At 41.8% G+C, this 24,874-nt stretch overlaps 1 protein-coding gene across 2 annotated transcripts; it reads right to left on the bottom strand.

Annotated features, from left to right (window-relative positions):
* Positions 1-1,409: 1,409 nt before the first annotated feature.
* LOC115148933 (solute carrier organic anion transporter family member 2B1) lies at positions 1,410-24,128 on the bottom strand. 2 transcript variants are annotated; one of them, XM_029691264.1, is made up of 16 exons: positions 23,972-24,128; positions 21,189-21,314; positions 20,940-21,066; positions 18,299-18,436; positions 16,183-16,345; positions 15,817-16,041; positions 15,220-15,318; positions 11,251-11,381; positions 9,535-9,631; positions 9,102-9,266; positions 8,044-8,233; positions 7,774-7,924; positions 6,782-6,951; positions 5,927-5,991; positions 3,799-3,919; positions 1,410-3,580 (listed from the first exon to the last, which is right to left on the bottom strand). In XM_029691264.1, exons 3-16 carry the CDS (start codon positions 21,024-21,026, stop codon positions 3,394-3,396), a joined length of 1,989 nt encoding a protein of 662 aa, XP_029547124.1. In that variant the 5' UTR covers positions 21,027-21,066; positions 21,189-21,314; positions 23,972-24,128; the 3' UTR covers positions 1,410-3,393. The 2 variants fall into 2 exon arrangements, with proteins under 2 accessions (XP_029547124.1, XP_029547123.1); XM_029691263.1 differs by lacking the exon at positions 21,189-21,314.
* Between the last annotated feature and the right edge of the window lie 746 nt (positions 24,129-24,874).

The following is a 24,874-nucleotide window of genomic DNA, read 5'->3' as shown; positions in this document are numbered from 1 at the left end:
GTTACCTGTAAAAAAGACACCTGTCCACAGAAGCAATCAATCAATCAGATTCCAAACTCTCCACCATGGCCAAGACCAAAGAGCTCTCCAAGGATGTCAGGGACAAGATTGTAGACCTACACAAGGCTGGAATGGGCTACAAGACCATCGCCAAGCAGCTTGGTGAGAAGGTGACAACATTTGGTGCGATTATTCGCAAATGGAAGAAACGCAAAATAACTGTCAATATCCCTCCGCCTGGGGCTCCATGCAAGATCTCACCTCGTGGAGTTGCAATGATCATGAGAACGGTGAGGAATCAGCCCAGAACTACACGGGAGGATCTTGTCAATGATCTCAAGGCAGCTGGGACCATAGTCACCAAGAAAACAATTGGTAACACACTCCGCCGTGAAGGACTGAAATCCTGCAGCGCCCACAAGGTCCCCCTGCTCAAGAATACATACACATGCCCGTCTGAAGTTTGCAAATGAACATCTGAATGACTCAGAGGACAACTGGTGAAAGTGTTGTGGTCAGATGAGACCATAATGGAGCTCTTTGGCATCAACTCAACTCGCTGTGTTTGGAGGAGGAGGAATGCTGCCTATGACCCCAAGAACACCATCTCCACTGTCAAACATGGAGGTGGAAACATTATGCTTTGGGGGTGTTTTTCTGCTAAGGGGACAGGACAACTTCACCGCATCAAAGGGACGATGGACGGGGCCATGTACCGTCAAATCTTGGGTGAGAACCTCCTTCCCTCAGCCAGGGCATTGAAAATGGGTCGTGGATGGGTATTCCAGCATGACAATGACCCAACACACACGGCCAAGGCAACAAAGGAGTGGCTCAAGAAGAAGCACATTAAGGTCCTGGAGTGGCCTAGCCAGTCTCCAGACCTTAATCCCATAGAAAATCTGTGGATGGAGCTGAAGGTTCGAGTTGCCAAACGTCAGCTTCACAACCTTAATGACTTGTAGAAGATCTGCAAAGAGGAGTGGGACAAAATCCCTCCTGAGATGTGTGCAAACCTGGTGGCCAACTACAAGAAACGTCTGAACTCTGTGATTGCCAACAAAGGTTTTGCCACCAAGTACTAAGTCATGTTTTGCAGAGGGGTCAAATACTCATTTCCCTCATTAAAATGCAAATCATTTTATAACATTTTTGACATGCGTTTTTCTGGATTTTGTTGTTGTTATTCTGTCTCTCACTGTTCAAATAAACCTACTATGAAAATTATAGACTGATCATTTCTTTGTAAGTGGGCAAACGTACAAAATCAGCAGGGGATCAAATACTTTTTCCCCCCACTGTATATTATTGGAGTTGTATATATGTAAGTCGCCTCCTCAATCTATAATGATAGTTTTCTTTGAAAGTATACGTTCACCACTTTATATTGTTTACAAAGGACAAAAATAGTTTTTTTTTTTTTTTAATCAGTGGAAAAATATATGGTATACAAAAATGGTATAAAAAAACAACATCTGAAGAACATTGGCTTGGTAAGTTTGGTTATCTAATGCTCTCTGGTCTGATAGCACTGATCTACAGTTCATATATCAGGTGTCTCCTGTAGGTAGAGATTACCCTCTAGAGGTCTAGGATCAGCTTATAGCAGCTTATCCTCCCCAAGTCCTAACCTTAACCATAAGATGTATAGAAAAAGATCTGACCTTCTTTCAGTGGATAGGGAACCACTCAGACTGGTCCCAGATAATGACATGCTATAGTAAATGTGCCATGGCTCAGATACAGCACTTGCTGTGCACATTATTACAGTCAGTTTGGGCGCAGTAATAGTGTACTTTCTCTAAGCACAGTTTTGGGAGTAGGGAACTATGTAGTTCAAGCAGTATTTGAAATACATTTTGCAGTAGCTTAGTGTTACTTGAACTAAATTAAAATATGGTAGTATTTTTAGTAGGTAACTAGAAAGGTATAGGATAGCCTGAACATGTGACAGTTGGTTTGGTGTCTCTAGTTTGAATGGTCTAAGAGTTACTGTTGGTGAGTTAATTCATGCAAATGTGGGACACATTCATGTAGTTATAGTTAATAAAGATTTGAAAGAATTTGAAGTAGGTATAGCCTGAATGTTTTAAAGTTGGTCTTGTAGCTTAACTGTCCATTTTGATAAGGTACCCCTGTATTCCTATGGTTCTCATTTAAACTCATGTTCATTTATGTACATTTAAGATCGTTATAGTTAAAAAAAGTATACATAGTATAAGAAAATCCTTTGACAATAAATCTAAGTTGGGCCAGTCTGAACATTTCAATGTTGGTTTGGAGTTAATAGCTTAGTAGAGATTGGTCTAGAATCTACATTATTATTTTTTTTAATTACAATTGAAATCTATGACCCTTTTTCCCATTGAAATCCATTGGGAGCTCATTTAAATATTGATATGGTTCAAAAAGTATAAATGTTATCAAAAATATTTTTCTCAAGCAACCCCAGTTGGCTCAGTCTGGGCATTTGGAAGTTGGTTTCGTGTTAAATCGTTTAAGCTCGAACGGGCTAAAGAAATCAAATAATAATAATATGAGTATGTAAGAAATCTGGAGTTGCACACCTAATTACTTTTTGCCATGTAGGGGTGTAGTTAACTACTGGAACTCCACCCTACTTTATTGCAAAAATAAAATGGGTGATATGGGTGATGTAGTCAATAATTTCCTTTTTCTGCATCACACCTGCCTAATTCATTTAGCAGACGCGCTTACTCAGAATGGATTCATTTTCGTACTGGTCCCCCATGGGAATCAGACCCCCAACCCTGGCATTACAAGCACCATGCTCTGCCAATTGAGCCACACATGACTTAATTCTCACTTGATACATAGTTTTTGTGTTTAATAGGCTTAATTACACATTCTGTTGATACCCCAAAGTGATGCGTTATTGCAATTGGTAGTCTGACATTTCAGATGTAATTTTTATTTGTATTAATTTTCACTAAGTAGTTTGGATGTAGTGAACTCCTTTTTCAAAGTAAGTTTAGTTTAATAAAACTATATATATATTTTTAAAGGGTAGCTTTTGTGTAGCTTAACTTCTTCCAGTGTGAAGTAATTGCTAGCTTGGTAACCTATATTTTCAGAGTAGCTTCCCCAACACTTTCGAAGCACTGCTCATTGGCCAACAGGGATCAGGAAGAGAAAGTAACAAGTCCTCCCATGGACAAAATGGAGGACACACACAGTAAGGGATGGACTCTCAATGAGAGAGAATTCTAAGGAGCAGCTCTCATTTCTGTAGTCTTCATCATGACCCTCTGGGGGATAGAAATATACTTTCTATTCAGCTCGCAATTCATTCATTTCTTTCTTTCTTTCTTTCTTTCTTTCTTTCTTTCTTTCTTTCTTTCTTTCTTTTTCTCCTTCTCTATCAGGCCTCTCTCATGCTGCCATACTCTGTAATTCTTTGGAGGCAGTGTTCTTGTCTGGACTCTGCTCTCTGTCAATCATAGTGTATCCCTGTCCTGCCTGCTGGCCTTGTTTTCCTGCCCTATGTCTCAGGACCAGGAGGGAGAGCAGGAAGCAGACAAATGCTCCAGTGACAAAGAATGCCTGCAGACCCAGGAACCTGCACACAGAAGAGAGGTGGGAATATCAGACATACTGTATACTCTATAACAGGCCTGGGTCTAATAAATACAGTATTGGAAATACTTTTAAATACTTGAACTGTGTTTGATTTAGTTTGCCTGGTAAAATGGTCTGTAACTGCTCTATGCTAAATCAAGCACATCTCAAATACTTTCTAGTATGGCTGACATGGCTGACATATCTGTTGGCACTTGCCTCTGTCTGAAGAGGTCCATGTTGTAGTAGTGACAGGATGTGTTCCTCCCACACTTCTTCCCCCAGATGATACAGGTGGTGTCTATGGCAGTGCCATACAGGACTGGGGCTGGCAGGAACGCTGGAGACACACATACACAGAATTATAAACACACATCCATGCACGCACGCACACAGACATGCATGCACACACTGTGTAAACTGACATTTGGATGAGCGCCTGTGAGGTTATTCTTCTTGAGTGGCAGTGTTTATGTTAATTATCCCTGTAGAGTCTTACTTCCATAGTGTACACGGTCCTGCTTAAAGGTAGAGTCAGCTAAATGACATTGCATGAGCAGCAACGCAGATATTGTGATGAGTGAGATGCAAGACAGTATCTGTGCATGCTCACAAGTTCGCTTCACACTTTTACAACGTGGTAGCCATGGGACCAAAACAGCAGAGAAGTTTGGCATCGCGCTCCAATGCTCTTAGTTGTTGTGGAAATTGACCCACTATGCTGTTTGCTTTGTGCATCTACGCCATATTGCTGACTCTACCTTTCCTTTAATGTCACCTAACAGGACAAACAGAGTATAATTCAGGGTTAAATATTTAAAAGGCAGTTTCCCAGACGTTTGCTGTTAAAATTACGGATGTCTACTCGAGCAGAAAAGTCGATCACTGTAGGTCATTTATCTACATTTCTAGAAATCAAGGGGAAAGAGGTGAGTCTGTGGAATGCTGATATACGGTGTCTTCAGATAGTATTCACAAACCTTGACTTTTCCACATTTTATTGTGTTAAAGGTGGGATTAAAATGGATTCAATTGTAATATATCTACACAAAATACTATGTGATGTCAAAGTAGAAGAAAAATATGAACATATGTAAAAAAAAAAAATTTAAGTATGAAAATAAACACTAAAATGTCTTGATTACATAAGTATTCATACCCCTGAGTCAATATGTACATGTCAGAATCCCATTTTGCAGTGATTACAGCTGTGAGTCTTTCTGGGTAAGTGTAAGAGCTTTGCACACTTGGATTGTACAATATTTGCTCATTATAAATGTCTTAATTCTTCAAGCTTTGTCAAGTTGGTTGTTGATTATTGCTAGACAGCCATTTTCAAGTCTTGCCATAGATTTTAAAGCCAAAACTGTAACTAGGCCACTCATTCAATGTTGTCTTGGTAAGCAACTCCAGTGCAGTGTTTACTGTATTTGGCCTTGTGTTTTAGGTTGTTGTCCTGCTGAAAGGTGAATTTGTCTCCCAGTGCCTGTTGGAAAGCAGGCTGAACCAGTGATGTGTTGTGTTGGATTTGCCCAAAACATAACGCTTTGCATTCAGGACATGTTCATTTTTGGCAGTTTTACTTTAGTGCCTTATTGCAAACAGGATTCATGTTTTGGAATATTTTTCATACTGTACAGGCTTACTTCTTTTCACTCTGTCATTTAAGTTAGTATTGTGAAGTAACTACAATGTTGTTGATCCATCCTCAGTTGTTTCCTGTCACAGCCATTAAACTCTTAACTGTTTTAAAGTAAACATTGGCCTCATGGCGAAATCCCTGAATGGTTTCTTTCCTCTCCGGCAACTATATCTTTGTTGTGACTTGGTGTATTGATACACCATCCATAGCGTAACATCACCATGCTCAAAGGGATATTCATTGTGTCAGCTTTTTAAAAACATTTTTACCGATACCAATAGGTGCCCTTCTTTGCGAGGCATTGGAAAACCTCCCTGGTCTTTGTGGTTGAATCGGTGTTTGAAATTCACTTCTCAACTGAGGAACCTTACAGATAATTGTATGTGTGGAGTACAGAGATTAGGTAGTCATTCAAAAAAATTTTTAAACACGATTAATGCACACAGTGTGAGCCCATGCAACTTATTTTGTGACTACTTGTTAAGCATTATGTGACTTGTTACTCCTGAACTTATTTAGGCTTGCCATAACAAATGGATTGAATACTTATTGATTCAAAACATGTTCAGCTTTTCATTTTTTATTGATGTGTAACAATTTCTAAAAACAAAATTCCACTTTGACATTATGGGGTATTGTGTGTAGGCCAGTGACACAAAATCTAAATTGAATCAATTTTAAATTCAGGCTGTAACACTAACTCACCCAGCACTCTGAAGAGCATGTACTGAACCCCCACAGCAAAAGACTTATCCTCTGGTCTCACTGTCCTGTAGAGGAGAGTGGGAGAGAGAAGGAAAAATTGATGGAGAGGGTAGAGGGGACAGAGAGTGAAAGGATGGGTGAGGGGTAACAGAATCAGTGCTGGTGTGAAGAAGCTACTGACCAGCTGGATGGAACAGCGTTTAAATCGGAGTGTATCACAACAGCTGAACGGATGCAGTAAACCATCACACACACACACACACACACACACACACACACACACACACACACACACACACACACACACACACACACACACACACACACACACACACACACACACACACACACACACATCAACGTGCTTTACTTTATCTTGAAATCTTTGTTGTTGCATGCACCTTAGAGACTGCTTTGCCCTATGTACATATAATCATTGAACACTGGTCACTTTAATAATGTTTACATACTGTTTTACCGACTTTATATGTATATACTGTATTTTAGTTATGGCTCAACCTATATAACTACTGCTGTACATACCATTTCTACTCATATACTGTCCATTCTGTCTATACACACCATTATATATATTTATCTTCCTGCTCTGACTTTGCTCGTTCTGATATTTCTTCATTTCTTTTCACTTTTGGATTATGTGCGTATTGTTTTCTAGGCATTGGAGCTTGAAACAAACATTTCGCTGCACCTGCAATAACATCTGCAAATCTGTGTACGTGACTTTGATTTACAGATGCTCTCTCTCTCTCTCCCTCTCTCTCTTTCATTGGTGTGTGTGTTCAGTATGTTAATATCATGTTAGGCCTGTGTGTGAAAGGTGTGTGAATGTTCTACCTCAGTATCATCATGTAGGATGGGGTCTGTGAGAATGATGCAATGAAGCAGGTGAGAGCAGAGAGAACCATGAAGGGCAGGAGGAGGTGTTTACAGTCGCTACCGCATGTCCCTGGCAACGCATAACCATAGGATCCGCTGACCCCTATGCAGCCACAGTCGGTGTATTTCTGTCAGAGAGACAGAGAGAGTCACATGACGTTAACCACAGGCCAAGCAGACTAACACCATTGCATCTGGCAGTAACTGTTGGCATTAGTAGGTATGAATGAGAATCTCACAAAGACATTGAAAAGACATTGTCAAGAAACAGTCTCTCTGGCTTCAAGCAAAACTAATATTCTTCTCCCAGGCTTTGTGTGTGGATGGTGGTGGTGGTGGTGGTGTGTGTGTGCCTGCATGTGTGTAAGTGTGTGTGTGTGTGTGTTGGTTCAAGAATGCTGAGTCTGGCTTTAAACTCAGTTTTCCATGCAGTAGGCATCGGGCTGTGACAGTAAAGCAGAAGTGAGGCCCCTTTAGAGTCTGTCTGACATGTCTACTACCTTGAAACCCATCATCTAGGGTTTCTTCAGTCATTCTGCATCTTATATGATTTCATTTTCTCTCTGCTTTCTTTTTTAAGCTCATGTGCAAATATAATATATGGAAGATTCATTGAATGGGAATGGTTGGCCAGGAGAAGTTAGGATTCGTTGAATGGAAATGGTTGGCCAGGAGAAGTTAGGATTCGTTGAATGGGAATGGTTGGCCAGGAAAAGTTAGAATTCGTTGAATGGGAATGGTTGGCCAGGAGAAGTTAGGATTTGTTGAATGGGAATGGTTGGCCAGGAGAAGTTAGGATTTGTTGAAGGGGAATGGTTGGCCAGGAGAAGTTAGGATTCATTGAATGGGAATGGTTGTCCAGGAGAAGTTAGGATTCGTTGAATGGGAATGGTTGGCCAGGAGAAGTTAGGATTTGGCCCATTTATGGATAGGCAGGTGTAGTGGTTTACCAGGATTTTGCTGGTGTTATCGTCCAACACTTTGGTCAAGCAGCCTGCATGACAGGGCGATCTGAACTCCACCCCGTCTGAGCCACACACTGGGTTAAAGGCCTCAGTTGGACAGGAGCACCTAGAGCTACACTCCAAAGACCTGTTCTGTCTGAGAACAGAAGAAGATGTAAGAGAAATGTTGCCTGGTACAATATGGCAGCTTATGGCTTAAGTGTTGTTTTAAGGAGGGTGGCGAGGTGAGGGTAACCTTTTGAGACGGCAACCTACTTGGTGGGGTAGACGCCAGTGACCCTCTGTGTAGAGCAGCCGAGGAGGAGGAGAGGCAGAGCGGTGAGTATACACATCAAGATGGCTGACGTGCACATGAGGGCGGAGCCTCTAGTAGAGATACTCAGCCTCCTCATCAGAGCCCCGCCCAGCACGATGCCCAGCACCGCCAGAGGGATGTTCACCCCACCTACAGGCACACAAAGATCAAAGAGTAAGGGTCACTCAGAATAAAGCAGTAGGCACGTTCCAGATAATGTTAATTGCAGTCTCAATAGATAGCTATGTAAATATGGTTCCGGAGACATAAAACACTGAGATGTGCGCATCCCGACTTTGAGAAAGGCAACCTGGAACACAACCAGTGTTTCCCCTTACTTAGGCAGGGTGGTTCCCCCCGGACTAGCTCTGTTAACCCCCTCCTAAAAATGGTTAGCCTTATTTGGTTGTCATGGAAAATGTTGATATATTGGCAGCTTCAGGTGCTAACACTGGAGATTCTGCACCCCGCCAAAGAACTGGCTACAACACTAGGGTAAAGGGCAAGTAAACCCCATCCAGATTTGACCCTGTTCATCAAAGAGAACACACTGTATTCCAAGGCTATAAACATGGGTGGTAGGGGTTTGATTGGCTGTGCTCTGCACATACAATGTAGTCTTTATCGTCTGGACAGCATCTGTGAATGATTACCTCCAGTTGATCATTAATCTGACAGATTTTTATGGGGATTTTTTTACTATGCTAATTAGATTTCCACGGGGCACGGACATCGACCTTAGGGGGTTAAAAGTGTTTATGTGGTAGTTTTCTATGCGCTCTGTGCTTTCCATAGACCATTGGAGAGTTGAAGCATAATTATTCTAGCTAGTACTGTGTATATGTCAAACACAGGTGTCAAATACTTGAGGTGTGCAGATTTGACTGAAGCAATCACTCTCCATGGAGTGGAATTTTCATTGGGTCCATTGGTTCTATTCTATTCAAATTTTTTAGACAAACCCTAACCTTAACCTAAACCAGGATGTTCCACAGAGATAACGAATGGTGTCTCTCACCGATCATCATGTTGGAGAAGGAGGCGGTCTGGGTGAACTGGCGCTCTATGAACTTGGCCATGAAGGTGGCAAGGCCGGCTATCATAGCTGCCAGGTGGACCTGTGCCAGCACCACCAACAGGTAGATGGGGTTCTGCAGGGTCCGCAGGGCAATACGGGGGAAACCTGGGAGAGAGAAGGGGAGGGGAAAGAGAGGGAGACGAGGGGGAGAAGGAAGAGGCGAGCGAAGTCGATGACCTAACTGCTTCAGACCATATTTACCAAGGGATGAGAAGCAATAGAGGAAGAGAGAGACCACCACAACTACTTTTCATATACTATCAGTATTATGACATCAGTGACCGTCACCCTCAACGCCATGTAGTCACCCACAGACACAATGAAGGGAAATGGAAAGGAAACAGATGGATGTGGTCTTATAAAAGAGTCTAACTTTTGAGGAACTGTGTGAGGGTGAGCTCCTGGATGGGGTCTGGCAGCGGTTTCTTTTCCTCCTCGTCTCTGGGTTCTTTGGCATCGCCTGCAGCTTCCTAACCAGGGGAGAGGAAGAACCACAATGATGCTCTTTACTCATGTTAAAGCAGATTTGAGTGTGAATACGGTACAGTAAACATGTAATCCTGCCTGTATTGCATTAACTCTCTCTAATAGATTTTGAAGAGTCCTGGGTCACACGATGTGGCAAAGAGATAGTTTGTCTGATTGCAAAATGATCAAATGTAAAGTGTATTTTTTATTTTTTATTTCACCTTTATTTAACCAGGTAGGCTAGTTGAGAACAAGTTTTAATTTACAACTGCGACCTGGCCAAGATAAAGCAAGCAGCGCAACACAAACAACACAGAGTTACACATGGAATAAACAAACATACAGTCAATAATACAATAGAAAAAGTCTATACACCAGTGTGTGCAAATGAGGCAGGATAATGGAGGTAAGGCAATAAATAGGCCATAGTGGAGAAATAATTACAATTTAGCAATTAAACACTGGAGTGATAGATGTGCAGAATATGAGTACGCAAGTAGAGATACTGGGGTGCAAAGGAGCAAAATAATAATAATAATAAAAGTATGGGGAAGAGGTAGTTGGATGGGCTATTTACAGATGGGCTATGTACAGGTGCAGTGATCTGTGAGCTGCTCTGACAGCTGATGCTTAAAGCTAGTGGGGGAGATATGAGTCTCCAGCTTCAGTGATTTTTGCAGTTCGTTCCAGTCATTGGCAGCAGAGAACTGGAAGGAAAGGCGGCCGAAGGAGGAATTGGCTTTGGGGGTGACCAGTGAAATATACCTGCTGGAGCGTGTGCTACAGGTGGGTGCTGCTATGGTGACCAGTGAGCTGAGATAAGGCAGGGCTTTACCTAGCAAAGACTTATAGATGACCTGGAGCCAGTGGGTTTGGCGATGAATATGAAGCGAGGGCCAGCCAACGAGAGCATACAGGTCGCAGTGGTGGGTAGTATATGGGGCTTTGGTGACAAAACGGATGGCACTGTGATAGACTGCATCCAATTTGCTGAGTAGAGTGCTGGAGGCTATTTTGTAAATGACATCCCCGAAGTCAAGGATCGGTAGGATAGTCAGTTTTACGAGGGTATGTTTGGCAGCATGAGTGAAGGATGCTTTGTTGCGAAATAGGAAGCCGATTCTAGATTTAATTTTGCATTGGAGACACCTAGGTATTTGTAGTTGTCCACATATTCTAAGTATGGTGCAATGCAGTGCACTCGAGTTACACGCCAAGCTTTAGAGCTTTTAAAGCTCCAGCATTCAAGAGACAGAGAGAGAGAGAGACTGTGTGTCTGTGTCTGTGTTTGTGTTTGTGTTTGTGTGTGTGTGTGTGCACACCCAGTTATGCTCTGGCATGTTAATGTGATATACAGCCTCTTTCACTATTGAGCAAGACCTGGCACGAGTATTCTTCTTTGTGCTGGATGACTGATTAGAGAAACATGAACCAAAATCTGATAAAACAACATTTCAGAATGATGGATATGAGCCAAGACCTTATTCAACAAGGTCAAAACACACCGCTCTCACTTGCTCTGAATCACATATTTTCTATGAGAGAAGATTGTGCAATTTTCGTTAGAGTCAATAAATCATAAATATATGTCATGACTGTGACTCAGCTGGTATACAATCACCTCTTTTGGCATCTGTTGAGGGAAGAAGAGGTAGGGCAGGGAGGTGAGAAAGAGGAAGGAGGCTGCCACGACAAAGCCCAACCACCAGGCTCCCACCCAGCGAGGGTCCCCTCTCTCCAGACCTATCTCATCTGCAGACAGGAGAGAGACATGTTACTGTACTAGTGGTAAAGTACAATATCAATAATAAAATACAAATATTCGATGATACTGTTAAATTAAATAATAAATTGAATCAAATGCACTGTATGTATAGAAGTGTACCCTGAGCACAGTTCCTGGTTTCAACATGTTATAACATTTTGAGCAATTTTAGACAGTGTTAAGAGAAAGTTGTTTTTTCCCTTGGTATCATGCAACAGAACATTGAATCTCCGTCAAACTGATAGCCGTTTCCAGGAAGAAATCACAGTCTTTCACTTTCATTCATTGAAAATGAATGTGGAGCTTCTCCCAGTGAAAGAGAGTGATTTTTTCCTGTAAACTGCTATCAGTTTGCCGGAGGTTAAGTGTTCTGTTGAATGAGGTCTCACTGGCTGTAGGAACCCAAATTCCAGTTAAGAACCTATTTTACTCCAGAAAGGGAGTAAAGTGGATTTCTCTCATAGAAATTATTCTCATATCATGCACTGTTGTACAGAAGTAAATAAGTAAAGTTATTCATTATATGCAGTGCCTTCGGAAAGTATTCAGATCCCTTGATATTTTCCACATTTTGTTGCATTACAGCCTTATTCTAAAAAGGATTAAATAGTTGTTTTTCTTCAATCTACATACAATAGCCCATAATGACAAAGGAAAAACAAATGTATTTAAAAAAAAACAAGTATTCTTGGGTATGATGCTACAAGCTTGGCACACCTGTATTTGGGGAGTTTCTTCCATTCTTCTGGGGAGCGTCAATGCAGAGCTATTTTCACGTCTCTCAAAGGGTTGTTCGATTGGGTTCAAGTCGGGCCTCTGGCTGGGCCACTCAAGGACATTCAGAGACTTGTCCCAAAGCCACTCCTGCGTTGTCTTGGCTGTGTGCTTAGGGTTGTTGTCCTGTTGGAAGGTGAACCTTCGTACCAGTCAGAGGTTCTGAGTGCTCTGGAGCAGGTTTTCATCAAGGATCTCTCTGTACTTTTCTGTGTTCGATCCTCGATCCTGACTAGTCTCCCAGTCCCTGTCGCTGAAAAATATCCCCACAGCATGATGCTACCACCATGCTTCACCATAGGGATGGTGTCAGGTTTCCTCCAGACGTGACGCTTGGCATTCAGGCCAAAGACTTCAATCTTGGTTTCATCAGACCAAATAATCTTGTTTCTCATGGTCTGTGAGTCTTTAGGTGCCTTTTGGCAAACTCTAAGCGGGCTGTCATGTGCCTTTTACTGAGGAGTGGCTTCAGTCTGGCCACTCTACCATAAAGGCCTTCTGGGAGGTCCCAACTCCACAGAGGAACTCTAGAGCTCTGTCAGCGTGACCATCAGGTTCTTGGTCATCTCCCTGACCAAGGCCCTTCTCCCCTGATTGCTCAGTTTGGCCGGGCGGCCAGCTCTAAGAAGAGTCTTGCTGGTTCCAAACTTCTTCCATTTAAGAATTATGGTGGCCACTGTGTTCTTGGGCATCTTCAATGCTTCATAGATTTTTTGGTACCCTTCCCCAGATCTATGTCTCAACACAATCCTGTCTCTGAGCTCTACGGACAATTCCTTCAACCTCATGTCAACTGTGGGACCTTATATAGACAGGTGTGTGCCAGGTGTGTGCCTTCCAAATCATGTCCAATCAATTTAATTTACCACAGGTGAACTCCAATCAAGTTGTAGAAACATCTCAAGGATGATCAATGGAAACAGGATGCACATGAGCTCAATTTCGAGTCTCATTGCAAAGGGTCTGAATACTTATGTAAATAAGGTATTTCTGTTTTTTATTTTTAATACATTTGCAAAAATGTCAAAAAAACGGTTTTCACTTCATCATTATGGGCTACTGTGTGTAGATTGATGAGGATTTTTTTTACATCCATTTTAGAATGAGGCTGTAACGTAACAAATGTGGAAAAAGTCAAGGGGTCTGCATACTTTCCGAAGGCACCGTATATAACTTCCATATTAGTTCTATCTAAACATTTGCTCTTGCAAGAAGGAAGTCATGTTCCATTAAGCTGCACCGTGTGTGCCTTGCAGAAGGCGCTAGTTCAGGCTTGAGGAAACACACACACGAGCACACAAGCACACCCCCCCTCCCCCCACACACAGACACAGACACACACACACACACACACACACACACACACACACACACACACACACACACACACACACACACACACACACACACACACACACACACACACAGCTCAAAACAATGGGGAATAATCTAGTATTACCTAAATTGACTTCTGCAGGCCTTTGAACAGATTTGAACATTTATCAAATCATAGACAATGCTCTCACACCTTGATAAATGAGATGCATTAAACTGGAAAGCTGAGATCAATGAGAGCAGACTGCAAATACAGGACACTGGCCCATGACTGTGGTAAATCCTGTTTTAGAATCATTGCAGGGTGAGAACATGTCTGTAGTGGTGGCTTTGGTTCACACAGAAGGAGGTCGATCTTAAAATAATATTTGCTTGTTAGAATTCACAGGAGTGGAGTGAAGATAAGGTCGTCGCTATCATGAACATTATTCCAGCTAGTCTTCATTAACACCTGATTTTATTCACGGCTTGAAACTCAGGCATGTAAAGAAAACACCCTAAAGTGACCCTTAGTACATAACCTACCCTATATTGCATTCTAACCCTAACCCTACCTTTATGTCCACTTCCCAGTTCAACACTAACCCTAGCTTTCTGTCCACTTCCCGGTTCAACACTAACCCTAGCTTTATGTCCACTTCCCGGTTCAACACTAACCCTAGCTTTCTGTCCACATCCCGGTTCAACACTAACCCTAGCTTTCTGTCCACATCCTGGTTCAACACTAACCCTAGCTTTCTGTCCACATCCCGGTTCAACACTAACCCTAGCTTTATGTCCACATCCCGGTTCAACCCTAATACCCTGACTACACTGCTTACGTCGCGTGCGCAAGCGCTGCAAAATACATTTAGAAATCTATGTTATTCAATTATTGCACCCACAATGCTCGTGCGCGTCAACGAGCATCTGCGTTGCCAAGGGCTAAAATAGAAGTCCTTTCTATTTCTGACGCAGATCGTGCTGCAAGTCCTGCCTCTCCCATCTCCTCATTGGTTTATAGAAGCAGGTACCCACGTGCCATCTCCTCATTGGTTATACCCACGTGGGTGATTGAAAGATGAACTGTGTTGCCGGTTGTTGTGGTAACACTATGAAAGTTTAGATGTCAATCACGATATAAGTTCAAAGATGAAAAAGGCTGGAAGGAGGAGAGATGACTAGAAACGATTTGGTTGACCGGTTTATGTGTGGATTAATTGTCGGAGTAGAGGACCTTGTGCATTTCAGGTAAAATAACAACCCAATGTTTATATCCCAGGACAAATTAGCTAGCAACAGCAAGCTAGCTAAATAGGACAAAATAGCTAGCAAGTGCAAGCGTTTGGTGTGGGGGGACAAAAGAAATATATGCACGATGGCGCACGATGGCGCCATCGCACGGCCGGTTTGGGTTCTGTGTAAACCTAGCTTTATGTCCACATCCCAGTTCAAACCTCCCAGTTCAAACCTAACGCTAGCTTTATGTCCACATCCTGGTTCAACACTAACCCTTAATCCTCATAAAATATTGGTGAAACTCATTCTCAGTAGTGTGGTAAGAGAAAACATGACCCCTGGATGTTCCTTCCCCATATCAACTCCAGATGAAACACTTCTGACATGCTGTGAACATCTGAGGAGTGCCTGGGACTGTGTGTGTGTGTGTGTGTGTGTGTGTGTGTGTGTGTGTGTGTGTGTGTGTGCGTGCGTGCGTGAGTGAGTGCGTGTGCTAACCTTTGGACATCTTGTCGATGTCGACATAAAAACTCAGCATGAAGGAGCCCATCATGAAACCAAATGCAGGACCGATAGACGTGACAGCCAGGAGAATACCTGCAGGGGGGAACCACAGTCAGACATAACACTCCTGTTGTGGGGCAATACAGTTAAACAGAAAATAAAGTTTAAACAGAAAATAAAGTGTGATTGCTCATGATTTGCTTCTCCCCAGATCATACTTCTAAGTTGATGAAAAGAAAATGAAAGTCTGCTCATCGTTTTTAGACTAAACACGACACAGCCTTGAGAGCTGCAAACAACGAGTGGATACGATACATTCACTTTTGTTTCATTGCTATTTTTTTCACCTTCTGCACCAGGGTTATGTGTGAAATGTCTCATCTCGCACTCCCTCTAATGTCCCTGCAAGTATTCCCAGTATTGGAGGTTATAGAGTGCAGGCAAAAGTTGCAGGAACGTTACAGAAGTATGGTGGAACGCTCCCTCTTAAAAAACAACAATAATCTACAGCCCAAAAGACCTGCATCAGAATGTGTATTCCCAGTATTCCAATAATTTTCTGTGTTTCCCAATCATTCCCAGTGATCGTACCGAGGTAGAAGGGAGAGTTTCTCTTGCTGGCATAGTCATCAATGTAGGAGATTCCGAAGGGTTGGATGGGAACGCCGCCGATTCCCAGGAGTAGCTGTCCTAGGAGCAGGAGCGGGAATACGCCCTGCTGAGCATGACTCTCCTGCTGTGTGCAGCTGTGATTGGACAAGGGTGTTTGGAAGGAGCTCTCTAATTGGCAGAGGCCAGAGTTGTCATCCTTGGATTCTATGGAACAAAGGTAGAGGTAGGAAGGAGTTAGAAGTTAGGTGATAACTATTTTTGTTTTGAGATTCAAACAAATGTGTGTTCGTGTGTGCGTGTATTTGAATGTGTGTACGTGTCTGCATTTGTGTGTGTGTGACTTACGGCTGATGTGGACTGTGTACTCGTAGGGGCCACTGATGAAATGAGGCAGGGCCATCATCAAAGCAGCCAGACTGGCCACCAGTGCCCCTCCACCGATGAACCGCGGTCGGTGAACACGGCTACCAAAGAAACTGACAAACACTATCAGGACCGTGTTCCCCACCTACACACACGCGCACACACACACACACAGTCTTGTACAGCTAACCTTGTGGGGACACAAAATTCAGTCCCATTCAAAATCCTATTTTCCCTAACCCTAAACCGTACTCTTAACCTAACCTTAATCTTAACCCTAACCTTAACCGAAAAACCTAACCTTTAAATGTTATTATTTCACCTTTATTTAACCAGGTAGGCCAGTTGTGAACAAGTTCAGATTTACAACTGCAACCTGGCCAAGATAAAGCAAAGCAATGTGACAAACAACAACACAGACTTACACATGGAATAAACAAACATACAGTCAATAACACAATAGAAAATTCCATATACAGTGTGTGCAAATGAGGTAATAAATAGGCCATAGTGGCGAAATAATTTCAATTTAGCAATTAAACACTGGAGGGATGTGCAGAAGATGAATGTGCAAGCAGAGATACTGGGCTGCAAAGGAGCAAAAAATAAAAATAACAGTATGGGGATGAGGTAGTTGGATGGGCTATTTACAGATGGGCTATGTACAGGTGCAGTGATCTGTGAGCTGCTCTGACAGCTGGTGCTTAAAGTTAGAGAGGGAGATATGAGTCTCCAGCTTCAGTGATTTTTGCAATTCGTTCCAGTCATTGGCAGCAGAGAACTGGAAGGAAAGACGGCCAAATGAGGAATTGGCTTTGGGGGTGACCAGTGAAATATACCTGCTGGAGCGTGTGCTACGGTTGGGTGCTGCTATGGTGACCAGTGAGCTGAGATAAGGCGGGGTTTTACCTAGCAAAGACTTATAGATGACCTGGAGCCAGTGGGTTTGGCGACAAATATGAAGCGAGGGCCAGCCAACGAGAGCATACTGGTCGCAGTGGTGGGTAGTATATGGGGCTTTGGTGACAAAATGGATGGCACTGGGATAGACTGCATCCAATTTGCTGAGTAGAGTGCTGGAGTCTATTTGTAAATGACATCGCCGAAGTCAAGGATTGGAAGGATAGTCAGTTTTACGAGGGCATGTTTGGCAGCATGAGTGAAGGATGCTTTGTTGCGAAATAGGAAGCCGATTCTAGATTTAATTTTGGATTGGAGATGCTTAATGTGAGTCTGGAAGGAGAGTTTACAGTCTAACCAGACACCTAGGTATTTGTAGTTGTCCACATATTCTAAGTCAGAACCGTCCAGAGTAGTGATGCTGGACGTGTGGGCAGCAATCGGTTGAAAAGCATGCATTTAGTTTTACTTGCATTTAAGAGCAGTTGGAGGCCATGGAAGGAGAGTTGTATGGCATTGAAGCTCGTCTGGAGGTTAGTTAACACAGTGTCCAAAGAAGGGCCAGAAGTATACAGAATGGTGTTGTCTGCGTAGAGGTGGATCAGAGAATCACCAGCAGCAAGAGCGACATCATTGATGTATACAGAGAGGAGAGTCGGCCCAAGAATTGAACCCTGTTGCACCCCCATAGAGACTGCCAGAGGTCCAGACAACAGGCCCTCCGATTTGATGCACTGAACTCTGTCTGAGAAGTAGTTGGTGAACCAGGCGAGGCAGTCATTTGAGAAAACAAGGCTGTTGAGTCTGCCGATAAGAATGTGGTGATTGACAGAGTCGAAAGCCTTGGCCAGGGCGATGAATACAGCTGCACAGTATTGTCTCTTATCATGACCAGCTCGGAAGTGAAAATAACCTTAACCCTAAACCCCTAGAAAAAGCATTTGACCTCGTGGGGACTAACAAAATGTCCCCAGTTGGTCCAAATTTTTTTATTTACTATTCTTGGGGCGACTTCTGGTCCCCACAAGAATAGTTAAACACGTCCACACACACACACACATACCTTATCACACTCACGTGCACCCTCTGACATGTGAAAATTTAAAGTACCTCTTCTGAAAATAATAATCTTAACCCAATGAATTTGGAACAAATCTGAACCAGCTCAGTAGAGTGGTGGGTTGCATGGCAGGCTCACCTCATTGAATGAGGCCAGGATGCCAGACTTCTGGCTGGAGAAGCCGTAGCGTCTCTCTATAGTGGAGATGGAGCTCTTCAGATACCCAGACACCAACAGTTGGGCCAGCTGGAGCATACCATGGCATAGCACGAAGAACTAGTGGGGAGAGAGGCTGACAGACTATAGATACGTGTAGTATAAATCATTCATAATTAATATAACAGATCTGATCAATGGTCTACAGAAAGCTCAAAAGTCTGATTCAAATATTCAGGAGAACTTTATGTGGAACCACGTCATGTTTCACGTATGACACCTTTATGTAAAGAGATTATGTAATGTAACAAAACATAATGCTACTGTAGTTACCTGGAGGGCTAAAGAGGGTCTGGTTTTCTCTCTTTAGAATGGCCACTCTGTAGGCCTATGAGTAACTTAATGAGGATTTTCACTCCCAGAACATAATGTGTTACATGTAATACAAACTGCCTAACCCTAATCTTTTTAAAGTAATTCTTTATTTGCCAAGTTTCTTATCTTAATTCTCCTGAAGATACAGTTTTACAAGTGAATTCACAAGGAAGTAGACTCATGTAGTTAAAAGACACATACAGAAGCCAAGTTTATGTGTTTCTAACTCATGGGAACACTACAAGGATGTGCTGAAAACAACAGGAAACACAACCCCTCCTGGGGCTACAGAGGAACATCACAGTAGGCTACAGGACACACATCAAAGTTTTCACTACATTAAGAAATAAACTACATTTCAGATTGCAAAACAAGGAAGATTTGCTCCCTTTCCTCTCTGACGATGGACCTTAGATTTTTGGGCTCCAGTCCACAACATGAGGATATCCTGTCAATTAATGTAGGTTAAACTCCTTAATGTTAGCACGCTAGCTGTCTCTGTGACCCTAACATCACAGAATCGAAGTCTAAATGTTCTGGACTCCTGAACAGCAGTCTATAGACATAGATTTGCCCTTTGACCTCACTTCCCGGTATTTGTCTCAGTTCTGCGACAACACAACACACAAAGCAGACCAATACATCAATTGGGCTTTTTCGACATTGCAGATGATCTACAAATCAGCTTGAATCACAAATAACTACTAATTATTATTTGTAGATCAGTCAATTTACTCACAACACATCACAGATTTGATGCTCTCGAACACTGACACTCACTGAGAGTTGGGAGTAATGATGTGAGAGGTGAGAGACAGGAGTAACCAGTTGTGGAAAAAATACTAAATTGTCATACTTGAGCAAAAGTAAAGATACCTTAATAGAAAATGACTCAAGTAAAAGTGAAAGTCACCCAGTAAAATATGACTTGAGGAAAAGTCTAAAAGTATCTGGTTTAAAATGTACTTAAGTACAGGGGTAGAAAAGGTACTCAGTTGTCATACCTGAGTAAAAGTAAAAAGTAAACGCTATACATCAAATTCCTTATATTCAGCAAACCAGACGCCACAATTTTCTTGTTTTTTTTAATTTACAGACAGACAGGGGCACACTCCCACACATCAATAATTTACAAATTAAATATCTGTGTTTAGTGAGTCTGCCAGATCAGAGGCAGTAAGGATTACAATGTGTTATTTTGATTCATGCATCAATGGGACCATATTGCTGTCCTGCCTGAGCAATCGAAATATAATGAGCACTTTGGGTGTCAGGGAAAATGTATCGAGTAAAAAGTACATTCTTTTCTTTAGGAATGAGTAAAAGTAAAAGTAGTCAAAAATATGAATAGCAAAGTACAAATACTCCAAAAAATGACTTAAGTATTACTTCAAAGTATTTTTACTTAACCTTTCTAAAGGAAAGTGTGGGTCCCACGCCGGACGGTTGAGCTAACGTAGGCTAATGTGATTAGCATGAGGTTATAAGTAACAAGAACATTTCACAGGACATAGACATCTGATATTCGTAGAAAGCCTAAATTATTGTTAATCTAACTGCACTGTCCAATTTACAGTAGCTATAACAGTGAAAGAATACAATGCTATTGTTTGAGGAGAGTGCATAGTTATGAACTTGAAAATGTATTAATAAACCAATTAGGCACATTTGGGCAGTCTTGGTACAACATTTGAACATAAATGCAATGGTTCATTGGATCAGTCTAAAACTTTGCACATACACTGCTGCCATCTAGTGGCCAAAATCTAAATTGAGCCTGGGCTGGAATAATATGTATGTTTTTTTCTTTGTATTATCTTTTACCAGATCGAATGTGTTATATTCTCCTACATTAATTTCACATTTCCACAAACTGCAATTTTTTTCCTTTCAAATGGTTTCAAGAATATCCATATCCTTGCTTTAGGTCCTGAGCTAAAGGCAGTTAGATTTGGGTATGTCATTTTAGGCGAAAATTGAAAAAAAGGGTCGGATCCTTAAGAGGTACTTTACACCACTGGGAGTAAAATGTAATAAGCGAGAACCAATAATTTTGGAAATTGTACACACAACAGCAACAGCCGGACGGTAAAATGCTATTATGCTAATCAGCAGTATTGAGTGGCGTTCTAAAAAGTATGCCACTCTCATAGATTTCTATTCCTTTGCTACTACTGGTATGTAATTGACATTTGGCGCTAGTTGCAAGTGGAAATGTTATATGTAGTTTTGAGGTGACGCAGCCTACCTTGATGCTGTTGAAGGGGCTCCTGCATCTGGCGGGAGGCTTCGACCTCAATTGTTCAGAGTTCATCTGGAGGTCGCTGGCCATCATACCTGTCCGACTCAGTGATCCAACCCAGGAAGTAGAAAATCTATAAATGTCACAAGATTTCCAGTCAAGTTATTTTCCTTGTACTCTGGTTACTTTGTATCTTCAATCTTTATATTCACTTTGTCTCTATATAATTTGGACTCCAATAACACTTATACTTACTTCTATCTCTGCTGGTGTTCTGTATCTACTGCCATTGTTAAAATCAGGTAGAGGAGATGTGCTATTCATTTAAATCATATTGAGATGCAGTGCTCTGTGTTTATATTCAGTTTGAAGAGAAACGATCTTCATTCACATCATAATGTTGAGAGAGAGAGAAAGAGAGAGATTAAGAGAGAAAGAGACAGAGAATGGGGACAGACAGATCGACAAATTGAGACCAACAGAGACAGATGTAGGGAGGAAAATTTAGGGGGATATGCCTGGGTTCAAGTTGTCCACCATTTCTTATTACAAAGTGAATGTGAAAGTCAGTGAGCATTGCTCCATTACATCCCATAAAGAATCCCAAGTTGTGGTGACATGCTGGAGAGATCATGACTTTAAGATTAACTTTACCTCTGCGTTTTACAACAGTTTAGTGAATTACTGTGCACATTATGCACCAGATCTCACTAAACAATGCACTAATAGCAGATAGAAATCTGACCTGAAGACCACACAGAAGAGAGGTTGCATGGCACTGGCCACTAGAACACACCTTAGAGAAGCATTTCCACATGCAGTATATACTTACTGTGTGTTCTTACTGTAAAGCAGTAAGATGCTGCAATAGACAGTGTCTTCAGAAAGTATTCACACCCCTTGACTTTTTCCACATTTTGTTGTGTTACAGCCTGAAGTTAAAATGTATAAAAAACATTTTTGTCACTGGCCTACACACAATCCCTATGACAAAGGTGCTTCGACAAAGTATTGACTCTGAAGTGTGAATACGTATGTAAATTAGATATTTCTCCATTTCATTTTCAATACATTTGCAAAAAAACAAAAAAAAACCATGTTTTCACTTTGTCATTATGGGGTATGTGTAGACGGGTGAGAGAAAAAAATCAATTTTGAATTGAGGCTGTAACATAACTGAATGTGGAGTCAAATGGTATGAATACTTTCTGAAGGCATAAATGTTTTTGTGTGGTGTTTTTCCACGTTTTTCCCCCCAAGCATGTTTGTGTAACATGGGAGTTGGTGTGGCTGCAGTCAACAGAGATAAGGTGGGCAGGAGACAACCACCAATCAGTTGTGGAATGTCAACAAAAACAAACACTGTACCAAATACATTTAAACAACAGTTTTTCACAAATTCCCTGTCTTAGGTCAGTTAGGATCCCCACTTTATTTTAAGAATGTGAAATGTCAGAATAATAGCAGAGAGAATGATTTATTTCAGCTTTTATTTCTTTCATTACATTCCCAGTGGGTCAGAAGTTTACATACACTCAATTAGTATTTGGTAGCATTGCCTTTAAATTGTTTAACTTGGGTCAAACGTTTCGGGTAGCCTTCCACAAGCTTCCCACAATAAGTTGGGTGTATTTTGGCCCATTCCTCCTGACTGAGCTGGTGTAACTTACTCACACACGCTTTTTCAGTTCTGCCCACAAATGTTCTATCGGATTGAGGTCAGGGCTTTGGGATAGCCACTCCAATACCTTGACTTTGTTGTCCTTAAGCCATTTTGCCACAACTGGAAGTATGCTTGGGGTCATTGTCCATTTGGAAGACCCATTTGCCACCAAGCTTTAACTTCTTGACTGATGTCTTGAGATGTTGCTTCATTATATCCACATAATTTCCCTACCTCATGATCTATTTTGTGAAGTGCACCAGTCCCTCCTGCAGCAAAGCACCCCCACAACATGATGCTGCCACCCCCGTGCTTCACGGTTGGGATGGTGTTCTTCGGCTTGCAAGCCTCCCCCTTTTCCCTCCAAACATAACGATAGTCATTATGGCCAAACAGTTCTATTTTTGTTTCATCAGACCAAAGGACGTTTCTCCAAAAAGTACAATCTTTGTCCCCATGTGCAGTTGCAAACCATAGTCTGGCTTTTTAAATTGCGGTTTTGGAGCAGTGGCTTCTTCCTTGCTGAGCGGCCTTTCAGGTTATGTCGATATAGGACAAATTTTTCTGTGGATATAGATACTTTTGTACCCGTTTCCTCCAGCAACTTCACAAGGTCCTTTGCTGTTGTTCTGGGATTGATTTGCACTTTTCGCACCAAAGTACGTTTATCTCTAGGAGACAGAACGCGTCTCCTTCCTGAGCGGTATGATGGCTGCGTGATCCCATGGTGTATATACTTGCTTACTATTGTTTGTACAGATGAACGTGGTACCTTCAGGCATTTGGAAATTGCTCCCAAGGATGAACCAGACTTGTGGAGGTCTACAATTTTTTTTCTGCGGTCTTGGCTGATTTCTTTTGATTTTTCCATGATGTCAAGCAAAGAGGCACTGAGTTTGAAGGTAGCCCTTGAAATACATCCACAGGTACACCTCCAATTTACTCAATTGATATCAATTAGCCTATTTTTTCCAAGCTGAATTTTCCAAGCTGTTAAAAGGCACAGTCAAGTTAGTGTATGTAAGCTTCTGGAATTGTGATACAGTGAATTATAAGTTAAATAATCTCTCTGTAAACAATTGCTGGAAAAAATGACTTGTCATGCACAAAGTAGATGTCCTAACCGACATGCCAAAACTATAGTTTGTTAACAAGACATTTGTGGAGCGGTTGAAAAACAAGTTCTAATGACTCCAACCTAAGTGTACGTAAACTTCCGACTTCAACTCTATGCTGCACACAGCAACCTGTTCTCTCACACATAATCTCTACACACTGCACAGTACATTAGATTACAGTGTCTGAATTACAGCTAGTAGAGTTAGTGGATCACAGTTAAAAGCAGTATTACAGAACAGTACAGTTGGTCACTTACTCTGTAGATGAAGCCTAGGTTTAGTGGTGTGTTCTGTATCCACTCCTCAGATGTCGACTCACACAGAAAGTGAGCTTAGTTGGAACCCCAGGAGGTAGCTTTCACTCGATGAAGTAAGGCGTGCTCAACTTTGAGGAATTCCTTGAATGTAACTGAACAGTTACTGAACAGATAGGGGGAGGAGAGTGGGGCTGGGGTTGTGGGTGGGAATGAGGAAAAGGGAGGTAAGTTAACATTATATGAGAATACAGGATAAGATAAAGGAGATAAACTCTACTATCATGTGGGTAGAATGTCTGAACAACATACTGTACTGGTTGTTAGACAGCTATGCACGTTGTTTATATGGCTTACAGTAAAGACTGAGAGCAATAGATCTGAATTGGATGGTTAATTTGGTGTGATATACAGTTGAAGTCAGAAGTTTACAAACACTTAGGTTGGAGTCATGAAAACTCATTTTTCAACCTATCCACAAATGTCTTGTTAACAAACTATAGTTTTGGCAAGTCGGTTACGACATCTACTTTGTGCGTGACACAAGTCATTTTTCCAACAATTGTTTACAGACAGATTATTTCATTTATAATTCATTGTATCACAATTCCAGTGGGTCAGATGTTTACATACACTAACTTGACTGTGCCTTTAAGCAGCTTGGAAATTTCCAGAAAATGATGTCATGGCTTTAGAATCTGCTGATAGGCTAATTGACATCAATTTGAGTCAATTGGAGGTGTACCTGTGAATGTATTTCAAGGCCTACCTTCACACCCAGTGCCTCTTTGCTTGACATCATGGAAAATCAACAGAAATCAGCCAAGACCTCAGAATGAAATTGTAGCCCTCCACAAGTCTGGTTCATCCTTGGGAGCAATTTCCAAACGCCTGAAGGTACCATGT

This window comes from Salmo trutta, chromosome 15 (genome assembly GCF_901001165.1).
Source record: "Salmo trutta chromosome 15, fSalTru1.1, whole genome shotgun sequence".
Taxonomy (NCBI): Eukaryota; Metazoa; Chordata; class Actinopteri; order Salmoniformes; family Salmonidae; genus Salmo; species Salmo trutta.
Note: the sequence above shows the minus strand (reverse complement) of the source record. Positions and strands in the feature narration are given on the sequence as shown.

Excerpts from the sequence above, each read along its gene's own strand:
- LOC115148933 (XM_029691264.1), bottom strand. The coding sequence starts at position 21,026 with ATGATGGCCAGCGACCTCCAGATGAACTCTGAACAATTGAGGTCGAAG. Across the intron at positions 18,437-20,939 it reads GCCCCTTCAACAGCATCAAG|TTCTTCGTGCTATGCCATGG; the intron begins GTAGGCTGCGTC and ends TCTCCCCACTAG. Across the intron at positions 8,234-9,101 it reads CTTCTCCAACATGATGATCG|GTGGGGTGAACATCCCTCTG; the intron begins GTGAGAGACACC and ends GTGTGCCTGTAG.